The 25,168-nt window shown below is 41.5% G+C and overlaps 1 protein-coding gene across 6 annotated transcripts in view; it reads left to right on the forward strand.

Moving 5' to 3' along the window:
• The window catches only part of Babam2 (BRISC and BRCA1 A complex member 2), a 386,973-nt gene that overhangs the window by 343,820 nt on the left and 17,985 nt on the right, over nt 1–25,168 (forward strand). For all 6 annotated transcript variants that reach the window (XM_011240687.3, NM_144541.1, NM_181279.1 and 3 more), the window contains one exon: nt 15,714–15,867. In XM_011240687.3, the coding sequence (XP_011238989.1) occupies nt 15,714–15,867 (154 nt within the window). The remainder of the gene's footprint in view (nt 1–15,713; nt 15,868–25,168) is intronic.

Consider the following 25,168-nt stretch of genomic DNA (forward strand, 5'->3'; position numbering starts at 1 on the left):
AGCCCTGGATGACCTGACACTAAGTATGTCCTCTGATGTGACCAGACATGGAAACCTCTGAGGAAATCTAGGTCCTGTCAGCACTCCTATCAAAAGACAGTGAAGAGGAACAGCCAAAGTGATGTCCCCATGTCTGTGTGAGTTATTTGAAGGGCCCCAGGGCTCATACTTTTTAATCAGCTTGGTGGGATACTTCCCAAGTCCTTGGCAGTCCAGTTGTTCCACAACAGTGAATTCCAAGAGAATAACCTACTAGTCCAGAGCCAGCGAACCAAGAACAGCATGCTTGGGCTCTAGGGTGGCACAGCCTACTGCCCATGCCGTGGCTATATGGCCTACTATCTTGACTTATAATTTTGAATTTGAATCATCTAGAGTTAAAGGAGAAATAAATATAAAGTCTATTTAGATTTTTTATCAGGGACAAAAAAATAAAAGACTAAAAAGCTGTGACGCTTATAAAATCAAACCATCAGTTATCAGAGTGATCTGCTGAGAGCAAACGTGCCTTTCTGAGAGTGACACTGAGCCCCTGATGGAGAGGACTTCCCTCAGATATGACATGCAAGTAGAGCCACTTATAGAAGCCTGGATCTTGCCTCAACAGGATCACCTTATGTTGACACATTCTCTTTCATTAATGATAGGGATGTGAGTGGTGAGAGCTCAGAAATCTTATTCTAGGCAACAACCATATGTTATCACAAGTGAAACTCTAATTGGAATTTCTCTCTGAGAACATTCATTCATTTCCATTCCCCCACTACATCTCCCACCTGTTTAACATAGAAGAAATAATGACCAAAGGAGCTAACCCAAATAAGAAATACCATTAAAACAAACTCTAGACCCAAATAATTCACAAGCCAAATTGCTAAGCCTTAGCTGTGCAAACATTGATTGCGGGCCCTTTGGGGTTTGTTGTTGTTGTTTGGGGGGTTATTTTTGTTTTGTTTTGTTTTTTTAAGACCAGGGATACTCACTCACAAAGGGGCCACTTTTCCTCATGGAACACCTCTGAGAACACGGAAATACTGTATTACCAATGCCTGGAGAAACTTGGCGGACCTCTCTTCGGGCTTTGACCCTGTTTGGATAGCCTCTGGTTTTAGATAGCTTCTGGTTGGGGAAGCTTTGACCACACTACACCATTTGGCCTAAGATTATCTAAAGCTGTTTGTTTGTTTGTTTGTTTGTTTGTTTGTTTGTTTGAAGAGAGAATATTATAGAATGAAAAAAATGATCTCTGAGGCTCCCAAATAAATGCAAGCATAAAAAACAGTTGAAAGCTGAATTGGGGGGGTGGGTGGGGAGAGGGAGGAGAAGTTACTTTGATATGTGTGCTGTGTGTCTTCTATCAAGTTAGAACAAGATATGCCAATTCAGATTTGCTTTTTAAATTGTTTCTAGAGAGAAGTAAGAGCTACTAGGGTCCCTTGGAAATGCTTGCTGTGTGTCATGCGTTCCGCATGTCTGCTCAGTAAACTATGCGAACCAGCCAAAGCCTGCCAAGGTGCAGATTTCCCATTCTAAAGATGAGGAAACTCACTCTTGGAGAGTTTGGTAATTGCCTGAGGTCACCCACGTGGTAATCGGAGGAACAGGGATCAAGCCCAGCTCTGTCACATTCCAGCATCCAGTCCTGTTCTCGAATTCCTGGGCCTTCCATCCTTTCTGTCCAGTACTTGCTGTATGCCAGTAAAAGCAGAAAAGGCACGCAGGGCTTTGTTTTCCCTCCTTGGGCTAGAGTTTCTAAGTTTATGGTGTAGGAAAAGAGGCTCCGAGAGACAGTTATGTATGAGTGCTAATGGACCCCAGAGCACGCTTCTTCAGGGCATCATCCCGGGTTCATTCAGGAAAGCTCCTCCAGTAAAAACAGGGAGGCTCTTTTCGATTTGTTACTTTTACTCTCCAAATGTTCTCCATCCTGAAGGAATCATACCAAGCCGGCTACTGTGTCACTTACAAGTGGCATGGGAGACTGTCCAGAAGCATCCAAGAGTAACTCTCGGCGTGGAAAAATGTCCACCGTCCCTGTTCTGTGCTCAGAGCCCCTGCCCAGGATTCTAAGGCCACACACCTGTAAGACACCTCCCATGTGCGCCCCACCCCCACCTGGTCTCAACTCTGAGCACTCCAGGTTCTTCCTCTGGCTGGCCGTCTGCTCTTACCCCTCCCTTCCCTGTAATCCTGCCGGAAACCTGATTGTCTTCTAAGGCCCCACTCAAAGCCATCTTGTCTAGTAGGCTTCCTGGAAGCCCCTCAGCAATGTGCCTTTCCACTGTGACACTGGTAGGACACCTCTGCTGTTCCCCTTGCTCTGGCCTCCCAGTCCCCACCCACCCCCAGCCATGGAGGTCCAGCATGAGCTAGTACAGTGAGGAGGAAGACCAGCTAGCTCAGCATAGCTTCCCTCAGCTGTCTCATGGGAGCTACTTGAGGAATGGTCCTCACACTGGCTACATGCTGCTGTCTGTGTTCTATAAAGGTTATAACTACAGCCTTTAAATTAAAAATAAAACAGGCTATTTTAGCTTGAGGAATGTTATCCTCTTCATAAATCCTCATTAGTCATCCTTCACATTGGGGCTCACACAATGTCTATAAATTTGTATGTAGCTCGTTCAGTTTTTAAGACTGTAATGTAAGCTGCCCAGTGTCATCCCTTCTTTTTAAACCAGAAACCACTGTGTTGGTCCTCTTCCTTCTAACCCCACAGTCAGCGCCTTGCCCATAAAGTCCTTTATGCCCAGCGCCTTGTCCCTGTAAGTTAGAAGCTTCGGTGTTTTGGAGACTTGGCCCAGCTTTTAAGTGCCAAGGACTTTTGCATTTGAATATATTTTAATTTATTTAAGGATTCTTTTAATGAAATGCTTCCCTAATTTAGCTAGCTTTCTTTTTTAATACTCCCAAGCCAGGAATTTGTTTATTGTGACTAAATTCTTTTTAAAATAGAACTTAAGACATTACTAAATCTATTTATGGCACTCCCTCTTGTTAGATCTTTCTGCATCTCAAGAGTGTGTGCTTCCTTCTTCTGTGCCTAGTGCAGTCAATACTCCCTCACTGTGGTGGTCTGACCACCTCTCTCTGGTCAGCCCTGAGTTGGATGAGCAGTCCAGCAGCGCCGCTGAGAAGTGTGTGGGCCCCAGAAAGTAAAGGCAGTGGGGACCTGTGTGTCTTTCAGGATTAGAAGCAGAAGAGTTGATGGAAATGAGGGTGTGTCAGAGGCAGGGTCCAGGTGGACATTCTCCCCTCCCCCAATGGCAGTACCAGCAGGAGATGCAGACTTCAGCATTTTTAGCATGGCACCTAGACTAGGGAACATGATCACTGAGTGATGCTTCAAGCAGAGAGACAAGAAAACAGTCAGTACCAGGAAAGCTGGTCCCAACTCCAGCCGCTGGTATTCTTTCACCCTCCAGAGAGCCTGAGAGAGCCCTGCTTGAGAGCACAGGTTAGACCTATGTCTCTAGACACCCTGAGCCTTAATGTTAGTGAAACTAGATATATTCAGAAGAGCAAGAAAGCCTGTGAGGCAAGAGCAGCTCGGCCTGTGAGCTTCCCAGGGTCAACATCTGCTTCCTTCAGCTTTGCACCACCCTTTTCTATCTGTCTGCCTTAGGGTCAGGGAAGTAGTGGCTAGAAATAAGACTGATAAAACAAGTAAGAGCTTCTCTGGCAAAAAGGTAGAAACCTGTGATATCCATGCAGCTATCTGAGGGTAGAAACCTGTGATACCCATGTTATATCCATGCAGCTATCTGAGGGTAGAAACCTGTGATACCCATGTTATATCCATGCAGCTATCTGAGGGTAGAAACCTGTGATACCCATGTTATATCCATGCAGCTATCTGAGGGTAGAAACCTGTGATACCCATGTTATATCCATGCAGCTATCTGTGGGTAGAAACCTGTGATACCCATGTTATAGCCACAGCCATCTGTGGATATTTGTTGAGTTCTCCTTCTAAAGAGTATTCCCCAGACTCCAATTCTGATTCATCTTTTAACCTTCTCCAACCTACTCAAAGTCCATCTCCTCCTCAGAACTCTAACCTCAGGCGGAGTTCCCCACTCCGTCTCTGGGTGACTCTTGTGTGAGTTCAGGAGCTCCTTCCCCCCCCCCCAAAAAAAGCTCTTCTTTGCAGACCTTGGGCATGTGCATGGGCACCCTCATTCTTCTCTGTACTCTACCAGCTTCAGCTTGTTTATGTCCTGAGACCTGGTGAGTTTCCCTAGCCCTTTGGGTTTTTTTTTTATTATTATAAAAGCCTACTTGCATACAGTGATTAGTAAATATGGCAGGAATAGAGCTAACATCTTTGAAACTATTGCCTCTCCAGGGAACAGCTGCTAACCTGGACCTTATGTTAGCTGCTCCTGTAGTTACTGTATCAGCTTTGTGTGTATTCATAAACAGTATCATACCCATATAAACAATATATAATATATCAATTGTTTTACACATTTGAACTTCATATAAATGGAATTATACTGTTTTTTGTTTATTTTGTTTTTGTTTTTGTAACTATTGTTGTTCCAGCCCATGTTGCAGATCAGTGGCAGAGTACAGGCTTATCATATATAAGGCCCTGGGTTCAATCCCCAGCACCAAAAAAAGAAAAAAAAAAAAGAGTATCTTGCTCCTAAAAGCTTTTAAAGATGATTATGTAAAGCTTGTATAAGCATATTATTTGAAGAGTATAGAAACATTACCCATGTACCATCTTAGTTAAATCTTAATATATTGCTATAATTGCTTCTGATTTTTAAAAGAATTAACATTTGGTGCCCCATCATCCCACCCTTCTCTTGTTCTTTTTTTCTTTTCTTTTCTTTTTTTTTTTTTGTAGGTAATTAAATTGTTTCTTATTTTCCATGAAATTGCCAAAAAAAACCAAAACAATTATACTTTTCATTTGCTTCTAATAAGATTTTCACGTCCCTTGATAATTACTTCACTGTTTTATCACTCTTTCTGAAATTGAAAACTCTTCGATACAATGAATGAAAACAAAAACCACAAACAAACACTTCTCAAAGAATTGTTTTTTCACTCATGTCACAGATCACAATAGAAATATGCCTCATTTCACCCATGGCTCCTCCATTTGACCAGATTGAAATATCTCTAATCTATATTCTAGCCTCACTTGAAAAGAATCTCTCAGCAGCTTCTCCAGGGAACCATCCCTCCAGAAGGTAGCAATCCCACCTCACTCCAGCAGAACCCTGATATTACCACCTCTGTTCTCTGTTCCTTGTGGTGACTGCTAGTGTGACCCATCTTTTTTTTTCTTTCTCTCTCTCTTTCTCTTTCTCTCTCTCTCTTTCTTTCTTTCTTTTTATTATATATTTTCTTTATATACATTTCAAATGCTATCCCAAAAGTTCCCTATTCCCTCCGCCCTGCTCCACTACCCACCCACTCCCACTTCTTGGCCCTGGCATTCCCCTGTACTGGGGCATATAAAGTTTGCAATACCAAGGGGCCTCTCTTCCCAGTGATGACCGACTAGGCCATCTTCTGCTACATATGCAGCTAGAGACACGAGCTCTGGGGGTACTGGTTAGTTCATATTGTTGTTCCACCTATAGGGTTGCAGATCCCTTGAGCATCTTCAGTGCTTTCTCTAGCTTCTCCATTGGGGGCCTTGTGTTCCATCTTATAGATGACTATGAGCATCCACTTCTGTATTTGCCAGGCACTGGGATAGCCTCATACAAGACAGCTATAACAGGGTCCCTTCAGCAAAATCTTTCTGGTATATGCAATAGTGTCTGGGTTTGATGGCTGATTATGGGATGGATCCCCAGGTGGGGTAGTCTCTGGATAGTCCATCCTTTCGTCTTAGCTCCAAACTTTGTCTCTGTAACTCCTTTCATGGGTATTTTGTTCCCTATTCTAAGGAGGAATGAAGTATCTACCCATTGGTCTTTCCTCTACTTCACTTTCTTGTGTTTTGCAAATTGTATCTTGGGCGTTCTATGTTTCTGGGCTAATATCTATGAGTGCATATCTATGTTTCTGGGCTAATATCTATGAGTGCATATCTAATGACTTCTTTTGTGATTGGGTTACCTCACTAAGGATGATATCCTCCAGATACATCCATTTGTCCAGGAATTTCATAAATCCATTGTTTTTAATAGCTGAGTAGTACTCCATTGTGTAAATGAACCACATTTTCTGTATCCATTCTTCTGTTGAGGGACATCTGGGTTCTTTCCAGCTTCTGTCTATTATAAATAAGGCTGCTATGAACATAATGGAGCATGTGTTCTTATTACCTGTTGGAACATCTTCTGGGTACATGCCCAGGAGAGGTATTGCTGGATCCTCCAGTAGTACTATGTCCAGTTTTCTAAGGTACCTCCAGACTGACTTCCAGAGTGGCTGTACAAGCTTGCAATCCCACCAGCAGTGGAGGAGTGTTCCTCTCCCTCTCTTGTTGTTCTTTTTTTTTTTTTAATTATTATATGTATGTACACTGTAGCTGTCCTCAGACACTCCAGAAGAGAGAGTCAGAACTCGTTACGGATGGTTGTGAGCCACCATGTGGTTGCTGGGATTTGAACTCCTGACCTTCAGAAGAGCAGTCGGGTGCTCTTACCCACTGAGCCATCTCACCAGCCCCCTCTCTTGTTCTTAACTCCCCAAAGTAACCACTGCCCTTAACCAGTGCTTGGCTGTTTTGTGCATGTTTGCATGTTTTACTGCAGAGACACTCACAAGCAACATACATGCATGTTTTGAATTTCATAACGACATATTGACATCTTCACTTCTAGCTTGCTTTGTTCACTGAAGATTGTCTTTGAACTTTGTGCACATTTTGTCTGTGAAATTTGTGCCATGAAGCCCTAGCTGTCTCTAAACTGCTGTCTAGTACTCGGTGGAAAGATTACACCACTGTTTATCTATCCAGTCTCCTATTGGTCTACATTTAAGTTGGTTCTGTCATCATCATTGTCATCGTCATCGTGGTCATCACGGATGCTACAACAAGCCCACATCTACCAGCTTCTAATGCTTGTGTAGAATTGTGTAGGTTTCTTGGGTGGAATTGCTAAGTTGTGGAGTGTGTGCATCTTCACTTCCAGTATATCAGAGACTTAGCAGTTCATAGTCTAGCATCAATAAATGGGAACTCAGTGTTTTGTGCCTTGGACAACCCCTGGGTATTACTTGGTTTTTTTTTTTTTTTTTTTTTTTTTTGGTTTTCTTTTTTTTTTGTGAACCCAGTAGTTCCTTTCTTTCATCAAACATGTATTGAATATCTCTCATGTGTCACACACCCGTGTTAAGTGCTAAGAACATAAAATAAACACAGCACATCCTAAAGGATCCTCCAAACATCTATAGAAATGTCTGCCTGTGGAAACATAAAAAAGTCAGGGATCTCTACAGTGCCAAGTTCCATAGTGGAAAGAAAAGCTCAGTATTAATAGATCCACTGTGAGCTTGTTTCCGTGGGCAGGGAAGAGGACCTTGGCTCTTCGTGGCTAGCTACAGCAGTAGAGCCCCCAGTTCTTCCATATCTGCCCAGTGACGGGAGATATCCTTACTCTTCAGAAGTAAGCATGCGCACAGCCTGAAAGAACTGCTGCTGAGACTGAGCTGGCCTTAGAAAAGGATTGGCTGGAAAATGGACCATGATTAAAGGAGAGAGTCTGCGGTGAGCAGTGAACACTGGGCCACACCCAGTGGCCTCAAGAACCTCAGTGTGCATTGCCCTTAGAGCACTTTCCAGATCGGGGGCCTAGGCACATGTGAAATAGTGGACTAAGCCTTCCTTAACTCTTGAGGCAGCCTGTATAGTATTTTTTTTACCATGTTCCATGATATCTCAACTAGGTTTTTTTCAGTATATTTATTGAAATGTGAAAATGTTTACAAAGTGGAGAAAGGTTGCCATTAAGATAATTGAAATGTAAGCATCTGAAGGCTTACATACAGTCATGAGAATTCGCAATCCTGTGGAATACTACAAAGTTAGATGAGGCACGCAGGGCGAGAACAAGGAGGGGGCAGAGTAAATATTTACTTAGTATCTTCCTAATTTTTTTCAAGGTTGTATTAATTTTTATGATAAGCATTTATACATAGTAGTACAATTAGATCTTACACTTAAGCTCCCTAAAAACACTTCCTGTTCACTGTCTCTAGACATATATAGGAAATAGTGAAGTATGTTTGAATCACCCCTGATAAAAAGCTCTATTACCTTTGTGAATAACATAAAATACTATAAATTTAGTCACTTTTGGTAAAATTCACAAATAATACATTTGAAACATATAATCTGATTAGATGTAAAATACAATTGAGCCTGTAAAATCAAGATTAACTAAAATAAATATGGCCCCCCGTGACTTACAAAGTTTCCTTGTAACTCTAGACAGTTCTTTCCTGTATAGTCCTTCCAAAATTCAGAGTTTGTTTCTAATCAATGCCCATAAGTCTCTATGACTAAAATTTAATAGAAGTAAAGTCAGAAGCCATGTGCCCTTTAAAAATATACTATATTATTTATTATTATTTTGTGGATGTGCATACACACACACACACACATTTTGTATGTTGGTGTAATTCACTGCAGTGTTAATACGTTTATCTAATACCTAAGTGTTTTGACATTATTTCCACCTCCCTGCATCTTCTTAATAAAATATTTGGGTCTTTGCTTATTTGTTTATTGGCTATTTGTTATTGTATTGGAAAGTAGCCTATAAATTGTATACACAGTCCTTTGTAAGAATATAATATAATATTTTCTTCCTATGTATGATTGGACATTTTATTGTTTTCCATTTATATAAAGTTCAGTTTGTGTTTGATTTGTGTTATTGCTTGATTTTTTTTCTGTAATCCTATGAAATTATTGTACCCAGTGGTTATGGTAACCCATGTTTTGGATTTTTACTTCTTATTGATCTTCATAGCTTTACATAGGTCTTTGAAGCAGGTAACAATTGTCTTCCAGTATACTCTTTATTTTTTAAGTATGTTTAGGAATATGAAAAAAATGACAAAATTACATCCTGTAAAGTATACAGGAGATGGGGCTTATGTAGATGCCTTTTGAAAACTAGGGTTCCTGAATGCATTTTGGAAATAAGTTTTTAAAAGTAAGACCTTATTACATTATTCTAAAATTTCAAACCTCAAGAGGTGAAGTTCCATACATATTGATTCATTCAAAGAGGAGTAAGCCAATCTAAAATTGCTCTTAGTTTTCCGAATGGATCACAGATTGTATCTAAATTTCCAATCAATTCTAAACCAAACCCAACCTGATAACTTGTCTCTACACAGCCAAAGCTCTGTTACATCATTCCCAGGAAGCCTCATGTACACAAACATGCTTCTGCCTGATTTTTTTAATCCTGTCAACAAACACAATGAGGTAATAATTATTACTCCCATTTTGCCTGTGACATCACTAATAAATGGTGGGCCATTTTTATCTGATAGCAACTGAGTATGATTCTGTCTCCTTTCAAAATGGGATAAGGATATATAACAGTTTATTTTTAGAAAGCTTCATGCTTCAGTTTGGTAATATTCAAACCACAAAATCTGTTTACACCATCAGATAACACACACACACCAGTAAAAAGTACAACCAGTTTAACAAAACCTAGCTATGCTTTTCCTTGTCACTTAATGGCAGTGATGATCAGAGGAGACACTTTCAAGACACATACTTCTGAACTGGAAAACTTTACCATTGTGTCTCTCAGAAATGAGCAATGTCCTTAGAGCACGCTTAGCTTTCTAGTGGTTGGAGTCCCTGTGTCTCAAAGGTCTCATAGTTGTTAATAAGATAGAGGTGGATATTAACACCACCACATAGTAGAAACACAGCAGTCTTTACACACAGGCTGGGGACGAGCCTGAGAATGAGATGTATGTAAGCCACTGTTACAAATCAACTTCAAGCAGGGTATGATGGCATACTCCCTTATTCCTAGCACTTGAGATTCGGCTGCCACAAGTTCAAGGTCAGCCTGGACTATCTGGCCAATTCTAGGCAAACCAGGACTGCACAATAAAACTCTGCCTCAAAACTTCAAATGTAGTCATCGTTAGAGGGGTAACAAGAAAATTATCTCCTAACACCACTTGAAGGAGCTGAGAAGCCTGGCACTGGGAACACAACCCTAACCACCAATAAGTGAGTCTGGGAGGATCTTCTCTACAAATCTGAGAACGTGGGGGCAAACAGAAGAATATATAGCTTGTGAGGCCTGAAGAAATGAAATAATGGCTTGTGAATAATGGTGAAAATATTTGATGATGTGACTCCCAGGGAAGCAATTATGGTTAACCCCTCATTTGTTTGGCATTTGTCAAGATTGAACTGCCCCACAAAACCAAATTTTCCAGACAGCTAAAACTTTCCTATTTATGTCTCTTGAATGTTTTTTAACCATGCTTGATGGAAATGTTTTTGAAATAGATTGTTCAGTTTTCCTCCCTTCTTGAACAGCTATAAGAAATAATGTTTCCTTGGATACCTTTGACTCTAAATATAAGAAAACTTGATTAAGTGAAGTAAAATAATAAAGACTTGTAATCACCTCAGAAAACAAGAAACTCCAGAGATGATAAAGCCAGCAGCTCAGTGCCATCGTGGCAGCCTCCTCAGGAACACTAGTGGGGCCCCCAGCTCCAAGCATCAGGACTTCACATGATAAGATCAAAAGCTAGAATGAACTGGGGGCTTCTGCCTCCCTCCACATGTCTCTAATCAGGGTGGAAAATATTTCTCAGAAAAGCCCTTGCCAACTTCCCCTCAGATCCCACTGGCAACAGTGAGTCAAATTTCCATGCTTATGTATGGGGGAATATAGTTCACTTACAGAGTGCTTGTATAACTTGTGAGAGGCCCAGGCTCCAATCCCTCAGTGCCACCAAGAGTTGCATACCATGGCTTCTGGGAGTCTAAGAGAATCAAGCACATACCAACAGGGTGAGAGAAGGGAGCTATGCTCATGGCAGGGTGCAGGATAGAGAAAGGGTGTCAGGTACGCTGCCAGGGGTGGCTGCTGCCATCTTCCCCAGGATTCAGGGTGCGGGATGACTTGGCTGCATAGTGTTCTTTGCTCCTACATCATACACTTCGTGGCCTCAGACCAGGATTACTCCAATTGCTTCATCATTTATTATACTCTCCTTTTCCCCCAGCCAGACTGCTAATTACCAATACTTGCTGCTAAAGTGCTCTCTCATTGTCTTGCTGTGATTATGATACTTTGTTTTATTTCTCAGAATGAAAAATCCTATAACCAAAATTGTTCAAGCTATGCCTAAAATATTCTGAAAGATAGTCGGGCTGGGTATCCAGTGTATGGGATGGAGTGTTTTTTGGCTGTCCTAAGGCCATTTTTCCATGGTTGGTATATTTGAAGAAGTGAGACTTCCCCATAGAGCCCTGTATCTGAGACAGCCCTTTCCTGGACTCTTCTTATAGTAAAATGATGAACATTTGTGGACAGGCAGGGCAGGCAGGCTCCTAAGTGGGCAAAAGCAGCCACACACTGCACCTTACCATGCTGTAGAGAAAGGCAGCATGCCTTATCTGCGTTTAATTCCTCTCATGCTCCCACCTGGTTGTTACCTGGGAGCCACCATTAACTCAATGGCAGTGACCATCATTGTGGCAGCGGTCTAGAATGCAGCCTCACCACACCTGTCTTCTCATGTGGCCAAAGCCATATGGACAAGACTCCAAAAGGTCCCAGTGTGTGCAGAATTAAAGTATCTGGTGTGGCTTAGTGCGTGGGCCCGCCAAGTGGGTCAGAGGCTTGGATGCCCACCCGGAGCTGAGTGGAAAACGTCTGGCAGCCCTCCCACTTCCGCCTGCCCAGAGCATAGGAGGAGCTCTGGCCGGATGTGGGCTATCTTTTTCCTTCCCCCACTTCCCCCTGGCCCTCCCTTTTTTTTGTTCCCAGTTCTTAAAGAACCCTAAGAGCTGTTCAGATCTACTGAGCCAGGGAAGACCATCCCTTCTATTTATAGAAAACTGACCGAAACTCACAAGGAGAAAAAAATAAGCATTTGTCAAAAAAAAAAAAATTACTGATAATAAGTAGTAGATCAAGGGGAATGATTTTGTTCTGGGGATCAAGTGTGTGCCAGTCACTCACAAGAAAGCAAATGGTTAAAGAATTGATAGCTATAGCCAAACTGTGAGGCCTAATTGCTTAGGCTCCACAAAGTTCCTTTAGAACAAGTTAGCTGCTTAAAGCCTACAGTAATTCTTTTTCATCAGTTAACTTTAAGTAAAAGTTAAGTGACAGAGACATTTAGAGATAAGAGAAAACAAGTTTTGTTTTTGCTAACTTCTGACTAATTTGTACTATTCAGATCTTATACCAAAAAAATGCAAAGTAGCTCTGAGATATTGTAGTTATTACATCATTTTATACATAGAGTAGTTTTTAAAGAAGCTACCATTTTGTTGACTACTGACTATTAGATAGAATACAGCTTACCTGAGCAAGGTATCTATAGCTTTAAACATTTATGTTCTCTGCATGAACTACCATATAGACAACTTTTATCTCTGAAATCCTTTGACAATTCCTGTTCTTCCAGTAATCCAGTTGTGATACAGGAAGTGTTTTGATTTGAACATTGGCTATAAGGACATGCTGTTCTCTGGAGACAAAAAAGGATCATGTAATGAATGCTTTGGGGGATTATGATATACATCAGTATAGAGCTTGCTGATATTTAAGTAAAAACAAAAATCATGTCTTACTTGAGTGGGTAAATAGATATTTCTGGTTTTTAATGTTTCTAATACTAATTGGCATTTGAGTCAAAGAAAATAGTTCAAAACTAGGAAATAATATATTTCTAAACATATCAAATACTAATACCAGCAACTCACTTCTGCAAAACAAAATCGTGGGAAAAAAGATTAGAAGGCATTCCAGCCAGATGCAGGAGTGTATACCTATGTCCCAGATACTCTGGAGTCAGAGGCCAAAGGATCTCATGAGCCCAGGAGTTTGGCACCAGCCAGAGCACTAAACCAAGACCTGTATAAAAGTTTCTTTTTTCAGGGGACTGGGAGAATGGCTCAGTCCATAAAGTACTAGCAAGAAGCCCTGAGTTCGATCCCTATTAAAAGCTCTGCGTTGTGACCTGTGCTTGTGATCCCAGCTGAAAGGGCCGATGCACGGGATGCTCAGGCGTAGGCCAGCTGGCCTCGTCCAACTGTGAGCTTCAGGCCACTGGAGAGATCCTTTCTCAAAAAGGTGGATGCCATTCCTTAGAATGACATCTTCCTTTGACCACCACAAGCACAAGCACTGACACATGTACTTACATCCACATATACTCACACACACTTACACACTCACACACTCACGCACACACACTCACGCACTCACGCACACACACTTCTTTTTTTTTTTTTTTTTTTTTTTAGAAAAATGTAGTCTAAAGTCCCCAAAGCCAGTAGCTTGAAAGCCACATAGCCTGTAGTCATAGCTACATTACTTTTGATAGTGAGTGATGGCTGTTTATAAATGATTGCATTGAATTCTTTTATTTAAAATTACTCTTTTTTCATAGGTAAACTAGCATGTTAAATACTTTTCTATTATTAATGATCGGTTTGGAGGTTAATCTGAATGTTGTTTCCTATTTGGAAACTCGGGTGTTACTCAGCAGTTGCAATTGAAGTTGAGGAAAAGTGTACAATGAACAGGCATTTGTTCCTAAAAACTTATCAGAGGGAATTAAATGAGCATCAGAAAGGACGTAACAGGGTTAGAAATCAGTGTTTGTTCCGAGTAGCCAAGGATGTTACAGACCAAGCCTGCTATAGGGAAGGACCTACAAGGATTTTCTAAATTGAGGTATTTGTCATTTGGATTGGTGTTTTCATACTTTTGTTGTTCTGTGTTATACAATCTCTGTTTCATAAAAATAGCCATGTATGGAGGCTATCATACTGTGGCACTGAGAAATGTGACTAAAAAGTGGTCATTCTCAGTCCTGCCCCTTTTTGTTGGTAGTGGTGTGAGTCACCAGTAGAAACCCCCTGTGCCACTGAGTCAGACATCGTCAGAGTCGGGTACACTCAGAAGTCTGAGAGGCTCTACCAACAACACAGGTTTTTGCTGGTTGGTTGGTTGGTTTTGGTTTTGGGGGGGCAGTGAGTTATTGTTGGGAGATTTCTTTAAAAAAACAAAAACAAAAACCATGAAGCTAACTTTTCCTTTGAGAAGTCACATCTAGGGAAAGCGCTAGGATCAGCAGTATGCACCGAAGGAGGGAGGGAGGGAGGGGGAGAGGAGGGGAGAGGAGGGGAGAGAAGGGGAGAGGAGGGGAGGGGTAGGACTGCACTCCACAGCATCCTTACATGTTGCTTTAATATGTATCTGTTTGTGCAGCTAACATTTCCATCCTTGTTCATGCTTTACAGTGGAGGCTCTGGCTTACTGACTGAGTTGTAATTGCAACACAATTTTAAGCAGGTTATTGGAGAGTATTCTGCAGTGTCACACAGTAGGAGCCAAAGATTCCAATCCTGGCTTTAGATTTTGTCCCCTGCTGCTGCCCAGTCTATGAGAAAGTTGACAAAGTCCACGAACTTTCTAGTTTACTCAGCTGTTAAACACACAGTTTCAAAATAATGTCCCTTTCTTGAAGTTTTAATTAACAAAGCATCTAAAATGAACTCTGCAAAGCTAGAAAATCTATACACATCATTACTGCATTTGTTAATGTGCCTATTCTCTGTCCTGGAAATGGGTAACATTTACACAAACTTTGTCTACCTCAGAGAATGTTGAAACAGTTTCTGGGGATGCTTTGCCTCCACTAAAACTAACAAGAGATTTTATTTTAAAAACTTGACTTAACCCCCAAATGAAATGCTAAAGCAACACTACATATTAGCAGGGGGCTTGGGCTCAGCTCTGATGGGCAGCAGCAGAGTCTCTGTTCAGATTTGCCCCTGTTGCGGCCCACTAAGGAGCTCCCTCTGATTTACAAGATATAAATATATGTGGTAACATATGTGGGAAAAAAAGGAAAGTGCTGAGTATGGAGATTTCACGACTTGATTGGAAGCAGAATGATAATTTTATTTTTCTGGAAGTCTAGTTGGTGCATCCTATCAAAGCCCTCTTTGTCCCTTTTCCAAGTTTGTTCTTGAAAACCATCTTTCATCCTGCTCCCCCATCAGATTGTAGGTGAGGAAGACACAGTCCCGCCCTTGAAAAGCGTATGGCATAATGGAAACTTAACACAGTTACATGGCTAGCTCTGCAATGGCAATGGGCAAGGCCAGGGCCCAGGAGGTCGGACAGTGTGGGACGCCATTCTGGTTATGCCTAAGATTCTGCATGTGTCACGGCTTCTGTGGTCCCTCATGCCATTGCTTTGATCCAAACCTCAATCGGTGCTTGTGGCTCCAATTGTCATGTACCCAGCATTCTGAGTTAGCCAAAAACATGTCTTAAGATGTGTTTATTGCTGAGCAGTGGTGTCAAATGTCTCTAATCCCTGCACTTGGGAATGAAGCAGAGTCAGGTGGATCTCTGTGAGTTTGAGGCCAGCTTGGTCTACAGAATGAGTTTCAGGACATCCAGGACTATACAGAGAAGCCCTGCCTTGGGAGAAACAAAAAGGATGTATTTATGAACTCTAACCATCTTTTCCCCTTTTTTGCCTTGCAGTTGACCTGCCCCTGTTTTTCCCTCGAGATCAGCCTACGCTCACATTTCAGTCAGTCTATCACTTTACCAACAGTGGACAGCTTTACTCCCAAGCACAAAAAAACTACCCATACAGCCCCAGATGGGATGGAAATGAAATGGCCAAGAGAGCAAAGTAAGTGGTACATTGTTAGTTGACTGGCCGTGAGTGGCCTCTTTGGGTTGTTTGTTTGTTTGGTTGGTTGGTTGGTTTTTGTTTTGGTAAATGGATTGTAGGAGATATGAGATAGCAAGTTAAGTTGTAGATAAATAATGTCAATAATAAAAATGATGGCAACCACTTATGTATTTTAAATGATAAATTTCAAATGTTGGTAAACAGATTTTCTAGTGAATAGTCAGTATATGAGTTCAGTGTCTATTATTCCATGGGAAGCTGCATCTCATGAATTATGTTTCTCCTGTGTGTTGCATGGATTTGTATACTCAAGTACACAGACTCCTTAGATCTGCAAACACTGCTGTGGAACTTGTGTCTCAATGGAGATTAAAGTTACTAGCCTTAATAGTTGAGTATAGAAAGGCTGTCACTATAGTCATAAGGACCAGGTTGATCCAGAAACATGGTGAGTGCTATGGTAAAGACTTCAGGGTCTGGGCCAGCAGTGTATGGACCATTGCCTCCTAGCCTGAAGCAGCAGTAGATTGAAGTGGGATTTTCCAAACATAAACCATAGTGTGGTGTGTGGCAAATACTTTATCACTCTGCACAGCCATGTGCTCTTACCTGTGATCTCAGCTGAAGGGTGGGCAGAGCCAAAGAATCATAGAAAGAGAAGTGGCTCATAAGCATCCTCCACTGCTCATCCAATAGTTACTACCCTCTACAGTGTTCCAGGCACTGTGTGCCATGCTGAGGATGTCATGATAAAGAAACTAGAAACTATCCATGGCTTCACTGAGCCTGTAGCCTAGCAAGGAGATAAATCATACCAAATTCCTGACAGCTTTAAAGTACCCATAACAAAAGATGACCTTCCAGGCTTAGAAACTTCTTGATTATTAAGACTTCCTGTTCTTACCAACCATTTCCTGGTTGAGTTTTCTTCCCAGAGAAAACCCTCCTGGCCTCTCCCATCATCTCTCTACTACTAAACCCTCACATGTGGTAGGCTCAAGGCTCTACAAGAGTGCCCCTTCTCCAGTACTCCAGCCACCCAGAATCCCGGTGTGCCACTCAGAGCTATTATCTGAAACTCGTGTGCCTTTCTCCCTATATTTTCCCTTTATATCCAAGCTACTGAAGTCTGAAATTCTATTTAAGGAATAAACAAACAAATGCAAATGTAACTAGTAACAACTATTAAGACCTATGTTGACATGCAGTGGAACAAAGGAAATCTAAAGCAAGGTTTCCGTTTGAAGTCTTGCTGTTGTTTAATTTTCTGGGCGTTCCCTATGTATACATAGGATCTACCCTTAGAAGATGGGCCATTATTTGTGGTATGTGCTCCAGAGTCTGAAGCAGACATATCTTTGTGGTTTCCATGGCAAAGCAATCTTGGTGTGCGTGTGCGTACTTCTGAAGCAGGCATTTTAGCATGTATGAATTGAATCTTTAAGGAGCTGTAGACCACAAGCCTGTGATTTCAGTATAGGAGTTATCGTAAGTGAAGCCTGTTTATCTTAACAGATTGGTTCAGACTTTCAAGAGACATTTGCTTTATGTTAACACCAGTCTAAAGAAAACATCTGAAGTCGTGTTAAAAAAAAAAATCTGCTTGCTAGTTTAGTGAGGATAAATCCATTTTAGATGTAATAAAAGAGACAGCCAGCAGCTCGTGCCGGCTAGAAATAGTAGCTTTAGCCCCTATTCTTTAATTGAACTGAGTAATTACATGAGGCTGTGTCAAAGGCCAGGTAATGGGCAAACGTAAGCAAGAATTGTCCTATGGTTAAGTCTGAAAACTAGCAGAAAGGCATGGAGGAAAATGTTGAACAAAACGAAAGGTCAGTGAAGCATTCCTCGCATGCCCCGTGTCTGTATCCTATGAAAATACTGTACACAGTGCGTAAAAGGCTATAATTCACTGGGGGAGCTCTGCCCACCACATAAACACTCTCATGGTTTAGAACAGCCCTAGAGCCCTTTGAGTGAAATCAGCTGTTTATCCTGCCTGCCTAAGAGCACAGTTCTAAACGTGTGCATTAAAAAAGGACACTTTCTGGGACTGAAAAGCCAGGGCTTTTCCTACCACAGTGCTTCTTGCTGATATCAATCCAGCCAGTCCTACCCTTAACAGATACAATACCCTAAAGTGTGTAGGTACAGGCTTTGGGGTCATACATGCTCCAGTTCCAACCAGAGTTTAATCCTATAAGCGCCATAGCCTTGGGCAGAGTGCATAATCTCTCTGAACTTCATCTTTTAAGACAGGGTTGTACTCCCTCTGTTGAATGGACTTGCTAGGAAGGTGTACTCAGTGAGGCAGCATATTGAACAACAGTAGTTTTCCTTTAAACTCCCAGGCAACCCTTCACCGCCCTCTTTCCAATTTGACTCTGGTCACATGTTCCTTTAGAATCTCTTATGTTATTTTTCCTTTTTCTTTAGCATCTTTATCTTCATCTATTTTCTTAACTAAATGGTGAGCTCTTTAAGGCAAACACTTGCTATAATTATCTTTTTAATGTAGTATAATTTGTGTCTAATTTACAGTGCTGTGGACAAATTTTTATATAAAGACTGTCTCTGTCTTACAATGGCTCAGCTTAAGATTTTTGAGCCATATAATGGTCTGAAAGCAACGTACATTTGGTAGAATCTATACTTTGATCTTGAATTGTGATATTGTTATGAGATAGTGTTATTAATACACTGCTCTATGCAGTTCCAGAAAACAGTAGAAAACCACAGCTCCCAAGGAAGAAAAGCAGTAGTCTAAGATATTCCATTTCCCAAAACTCTGCTGCCCTACAGCTAGATACATAAGTGGAGTTTTTACTAAGGATAGTTAATTCTTTTTACATTGATTGGTTGATTGATTGATTGATTGATTGACTGGGGAAACTGGTTCTCTCCTTCTACCATGTCATTTCTAGGGACTAAACTCAGGTTGTCAGGTTTGGCAGCAAGTAGCTATACCTGCTAAGCCACTCACTGGCCTACAGGATACTTTCAACCTCTTGTGAGTTTACCGGACTATAACCGCTTCAAAATTTGAAGAGCATCTGTTGCTTAAGTTGATAAAGTACATACATACTTAGAATTCTTTTGTCCTCTTAATATATTGGTCCTTCTGCCATTATGGAATGTCTATATCTGGTAAGACTTCTTGACTTGAAGTCTTCTTTAATATAAAAATAGCTGTTCCAGCTTTCTCTCCACATAGTTTTGTATGCTGTCTTTCTTCATCTCTTTTTGTTTTACTTAGTCTCTGTCTGTATGTGTGTCTAGAAATCTTTTGTAGGTTTTGATTATTTTAATCTAGTCTGATGGTCTGTGTCCCTTAATATTTAGTTTGTTTATACTTAACATAACAAATGAGTTTATTACGTTTAAGTCTTACATCTTTCTTTTTTCAAATTTTTTAATTTCCTTTGTTTTTAATTCCTTTATTTTCTCTTCCAATGTTCTTTTGGTTTGTTGAAGTGTTTTGGCATATATCTTGATGTCCCTTTTACCTCTTATTGGCTTATTAACTCTATTGCTTCATATATTTTGGTAATATGTGCAGTAAATATGATCTTTACTTGACACATAAATTTATATATATAATACCTATCATAATTAATATTACAATGTTTCATACATAATCTAAATGTCTAAATCTATAAAAGGTGAGTCTCTTTATGCCCCTAGTTAGCCTTTGTGCTATGATATCCATATGTTTTGATTTTTCATGTGACTTTTAACAGTCAAACAGCTTTAAAAAATTTTTTTTCTAATCAAAGGAAAACTATAATCTACTTCATTCTGGTTCTAGATAAAGGTAGCAGAGAATGATTTTTTTGAGAGTATCTTACTATGTAGCCTTGGCTGTCTTGGAGCTCACTCTGTAGACCAGACTGACCTCCAACTCAGAGATCTGCCTGCCTCTGCTTCCCTATTGCTGGGAAGGGTAAGTCTCAACACCCAACAGAAATGTATTTTTAAAATCTCTCTTTGTTTTTTTAGAACAAACCATCAGAGAGATGACATTTAAGCCAAGAACACTGAGACTTAGAGTCATTACCTAAAGAAAATTCCTCCTGCATGACATTCAGGTGCCTCTACCTTCCCTTGTAGACTTCCCCGCTAATAGTACATCCTCACTGTTACAGATCACCACTGCAAAAATTCTTATTCCCCTTCTCATAGATAAAGTATTCCCAAAGATACATAGCTAGCTTCTTGTAGACCAGGCAGTCAGCCACTTGAGCTTCAACCTCACTGTACATTCAGAGACAGATAGACATAGTCCCCACCCTCTTTGCCACTTGCCCATGGTCCCTTCCACAGGGACCAAGTAGCATGCTGTAGAGAAGAAATGCGTGCAGCAGTTTAAGGGCACTGACCTTGGAGTCCTGGCAGCTGGTTTAAACCTGTCTCTGTCATTCAAGGACTGTGCAACTTTGGGGATATGCACAATCCTCCCAGGTCTTTGTCTCCTTGTCTTTAAACTGGTAAAGACTTGTTTAGAGGGGTAGTATGTGTCACATAGGGTTCTCTGTGTTGACATCTAACAAATTACCACAAACTCCCCCTTGTGAAGCACCACAGGTTATCGCTCCAGAGTTTTGATGGGCTATGAGGCCTACATACCATGCATGAGTCCAGACAGCTGCAATTAAGATTTAGGCTAGGACTTTTCTAAGTTGATTTGGGATGTTGGCAGAGTTCTGTTCCCTGTGGTAGTTGGATGCCATGCAGTTCCCTGTGTTCTTCCTTATTGGATGTCACCTGGAGATCACTCCCAGTTACTAGAAGCTGGTTTCATTCCCTGCTTAGTGGCCCCTCAATTTTTAAGCCAGCAGCAGTACATCAAATCCTCCTCATATTTCCAGTCTCTGACTTATGTGCCTAGCCTACACACCCAGATTTAAAGGAACCGTTCCACTGACAGTTTCCCTTTATTAACATCATCTGTACATATTGCCAGAAAACCTATTGCCAGAATGGAATCCACTGGCTTCAGTATCTCAGCTGTTACAGGGAACATGGAGTTTTAGAATTCTGGCTTCTGGCTACTGTGTAAGGTAATGTAAGTATATGTCTGGTAGCGTCTGGCATGTGGTGAGCTTGCAATAAAAAATAGCTCTCAGTGTGCTTTCTTACAGAGCAAAGATTTTAATTTTAATAGGTAATAGTATCAATAATAAGGCATACCCCAGTAATAATCTCCAAACCCCAGTGACCTGACCAGAGACTCTAAAATCTTAGACTGCTGACTCCTGTAGTTTTATTATCTTGATGCCAACACAGCTAATTAAAAAAATGGAAAAAAATCTCACTCTTTAGTTGTATAATTTGTATAAAACTAACTACTTTAAAAGACAAAACAAAAAGCAAAATAAGATACCTTGGTATTGTGTAGGTAACTTACACCTGTCTAGATTAGGGTGGGTGACCTTTTATAGTACTGTCTGCCTATGAGACAGTGAGATCTATGCATAGATGGCGTGATTGTTAGTGAATTTCGATGTATACCCCTCAGGCTGGTCCTAGCAGAGGCCTAGTAGGATCTTAGAATAGAGCTGAATCCCCAGTGTACCTACTTCAATGGTTTGTCACACATAAAGTCATAATATAAAAGGAATCACTAAGATAGTTCAAAAATAGCTCCTTAGACAACACATGGGAGTAATTCATCATGAGCCTTCCCAAACCATTTTCCATTTCCCTTCTTGCCTCAAGGTCAGAAAGAGATGTTTTTCTTACCCTCCCAAAGCAGTCCATGCCTTCCCATGGGTTGTGTTTCACTATACACTCTTTTATCGTTTGACATCCAGTTGTCTGTAAAGAATCATTTTCTTTTTAGCAAATACCTTTTTAACTGTATATTATGGATTATTTCACTGACTTTCACTGTTGATATTTTAATATTTTCAAATGTACTATGGGTTGTTTGGGTTTTTTTCCTTCAAAGTGTTTATTAGTAAATGCTCTAATCCAGTCTTATGCATTTGTCCTTTAAATAAAACTTCTAAATATAGGTTGACTCCTTGATTCAAGAGATAGACATAGATGTGACATCATAGTTTACATCTCAATCTCCAGTCCTCTCCATGGTCCCTGGGGGCCCCCTAGGACTCTTGTATTACAATCTGGAAATCTTAGTTCCAATTGGGTCCTCATAGCAGGGAGGGTAGGCATGGCCTGAGACCTCCTCAGAGGCCATGGCATGACATCCAAGTGGTTACAGTATAAACTCCTTTGTATGTTTATTTCCCCAGAAGTTGACCACCCCTCTTGGTTCTCTGTTGTTAGCTCCAAGAGTGCCTTGCTAGCGCCTTGTTTCTATTGAGCCTAAGCTATAGAAAGCCTTGGTCCCACCTGTCCCCGTGCCTAGTGAGCTGGCATCTTGGGAACCCACTGGCTCTGTGCTTCTCATCACACTCAGTTCTAGGGAAAACCTTGGTGGAGGCCAGATAACTCTCTCTAGGCCATGGTTTTGTCCTATCTCTTCCCTTCATATCTGTGCTCCTGGAACTCCAGTCTGACATCTAAGGATACAAAGTCTATCAGGAAGGCAAGAGATCTGTGAGTTTTGCTTACTCATATCCCAAGATCCCTGGACAAAGGGGACAGAGGAGCTAAGGCAGAAAGAGGAGTCACTGGCTGAAGGCAGAGCAGCCCATGCTAGACTCCAAGGAAGCTTTGTCCCAGGGCCCATGGGGTCAGATCTTGGGACCAACACTCAACCCAGCAGTGATTCGTGAACTTTTTTTGTCTCTTGCTTTGCCCTATTTCCTAGGACCAGTTCCCTTTAAAAACTCCCAACCTCATCTCAACTGAACTCCCCTTGGGAGAAGAAAGGGAAATTCTCAGGCCTTGGTCTGTCTGAACACCCTGAGAGGACAGTGTAGGTCCCTGTCCTCTTGAGCTGACAGGACTTGAGAAGGCTGTCCAATGCCTGCCATCCTGCCTGCCTGGGTTTCTCTGTGAAGCAGCTCCTGCATCCCTCTGAGCTTTCCCTCATGATTTAAAAATGTAGATGCTATCTATGGAAAGAAAGGTGAGATAAACAACATGGAATGAGAATCTTCAAGGGACATGGTTTGTTTTTACTGACAGAAGAGGGAGCAACAGGGATGGGAGGAATCCAGTTCTGCCTGACAACAGGCATCCTCTCCAAATTGCGTAGGTCAGAGAGAGTGTGTTATTTATTAGAGTCTGACATCTGTTGCTGTGATATGATAAGCTCCATTAAAAAGCCTGGCCATCAGTCAGCTGCTTATACAGCTTCATCCCAGAACTAGCCTCTCACTGGCCTGGGAGCCTGCACAGCCCTGACTGTACCAGGCACCAGCATTTGCAATGCTGCCCTGCCTTACCTCTTGCTGGGAAAGCCAATCAGAGCAAGTCCCCTCAGCAGGACCCCTTGGCCCATCTTTTCTCAGGCTTCTTTCTGCTTTTCCAAAGCTCTGTAGCTCTTGTGGTTTTGAGCTCTCTGTCTACCCCTCTTTCTCAGTGGAAAACAGGGTTGGGCCATAGTTTTAACCTCAGTCGTACAAGCCAAGATGCTGGCTTAAGTTGGGCTTATCAGGGGAGAGCCAGAGGTGGGAGGCATCTGGCCCATTGTCCAGTTTTTGCTAGGAAAGTCATGGTGGGGACTACTGAGTGCTCAAGCATGAAATCTAGTTATATCAGCCCCTGCCGTGGGGAAAGTCTTCTCCATCACTTTGTGAGGTTGCCAGATTGTTTGTGAGATATAGTCAATGTTTTCTTTCTTAGAAAAATATACAGCCGGGCAGTGGTGGAGCACGCCTTTAATCCCAGCACTTGGAAGGCAGAGGCAGGTGGATTTCTGAGTTCGAGGCCAGCCTGGACTACAGAGTGAGTTCCAGGACAGCCAGGACTGCACAGAGAAACCCTGTCTCAAAAACCAAAAAAACAAACAAACAAATATATATATATAAAATAAACAAATATATATATATATATATATATATATATATATATATATATATATATATATATATATATATACACACACACAAAAAGAAAGGGTAGAGAAGTTCTGAATTGGGGTTTTTAAATAACACACCCAAGAGGAATGTACATTGACTAATAGGATCAGAGTTCCCTTTGAACCATTGGAAGAAGACACATATAAGAAACCAAAGAAAATGCAAAGCTGAGAGTTAGGAGACTTGGATCTCATCCAGGTACCACTCTTAACTGCCTGTGTGATCTTGGGAAGGGCATGCCATTTTCTGGGCCTTGGTACCCTCATCTGAAAGCATCAGGCAAGTATCTACCTGTTATCACTAAACTGTGATCGATTCATGGAAATTTTAAGTGAAAAGTATGTTTAAGATAGCATGGCATAGTTTTTTTTATCTGTATTGAAAAACATCCATCCCTGTTAGCAGAGGTCAGATACAAACTGAAATCTTACTCTATAGAATTAAGGACACTGTGTACGTGATACTGTTTGTACAGCCTGCATCTGATATTTATAGAACACTTTGGCTGTGGAATGTGCACGCATATGCCCCGAATACACACCCTGTAAAATCACTCTAGATGCAATACATTTTCAGATGTCAAGTTAAAACAGCTTCCTGGGAATTAGGCTTGACTGTTCAGATGTGTGTGTGCTGGCTTCTGACACATGCCGCTAGGGCTGCTCAGGGCTGTCATGTGTGATGTGGAGGCCAGCCAAGGCAAGAGGGCTCAGACTCTTGTTTCTATCACTTCTCATTAAGGCAGAGATTGGAGGAGGAAGAGGAGGAGGAGGAGGAGGAAGCACCATCAGAGGATGGTCAGAGAATGGGGACTGTTCATACTGTGCAGATTATTGTGACAAGCAACAGGCCTTGCTTCTGCAGGAACAAGACTCTCTCTTGCCTGTCATCGGATCATTCAGCACAAGGAGCACTGGTGGCAAGAACTGATTCATGCCTGCTGAAGTGGAGTTGATAGAAATAAGCAAAAGAGTGACTAGGCAAATAGCTCTCTTGTCTTTCCTCAGTGATCCACAAAAGTCATAGCCAGCAGCAGAGCTAGGTTGGGTTGACCAAGCCAGAAAGTGTGCTTGAGAGCCAGACCAGATTCAGGACATGAGAGGGGGGGGGGGACTTTAAAAATCAGCTAGAAATGTGATAAACTTTGACTGTCACAGTGGCAATGACTGGCATAGAGTTGGCAATTGGGACATCAGTTTCATTTCTTGGAAGAGCCTGGTTAAGACGTACAGTACAAAGATTAGAACCCTGTGTACCTGAAGACTGGTCCAAGACAATACCTAAGCTGTGTGTGACCTCCTACT

Source organism: Mus musculus, chromosome 5 (assembly GCF_000001635.26).
Source record: "Mus musculus strain C57BL/6J chromosome 5, GRCm38.p6 C57BL/6J".
Classification (NCBI taxonomy): domain Eukaryota; kingdom Metazoa; phylum Chordata; class Mammalia; order Rodentia; family Muridae; genus Mus; species Mus musculus.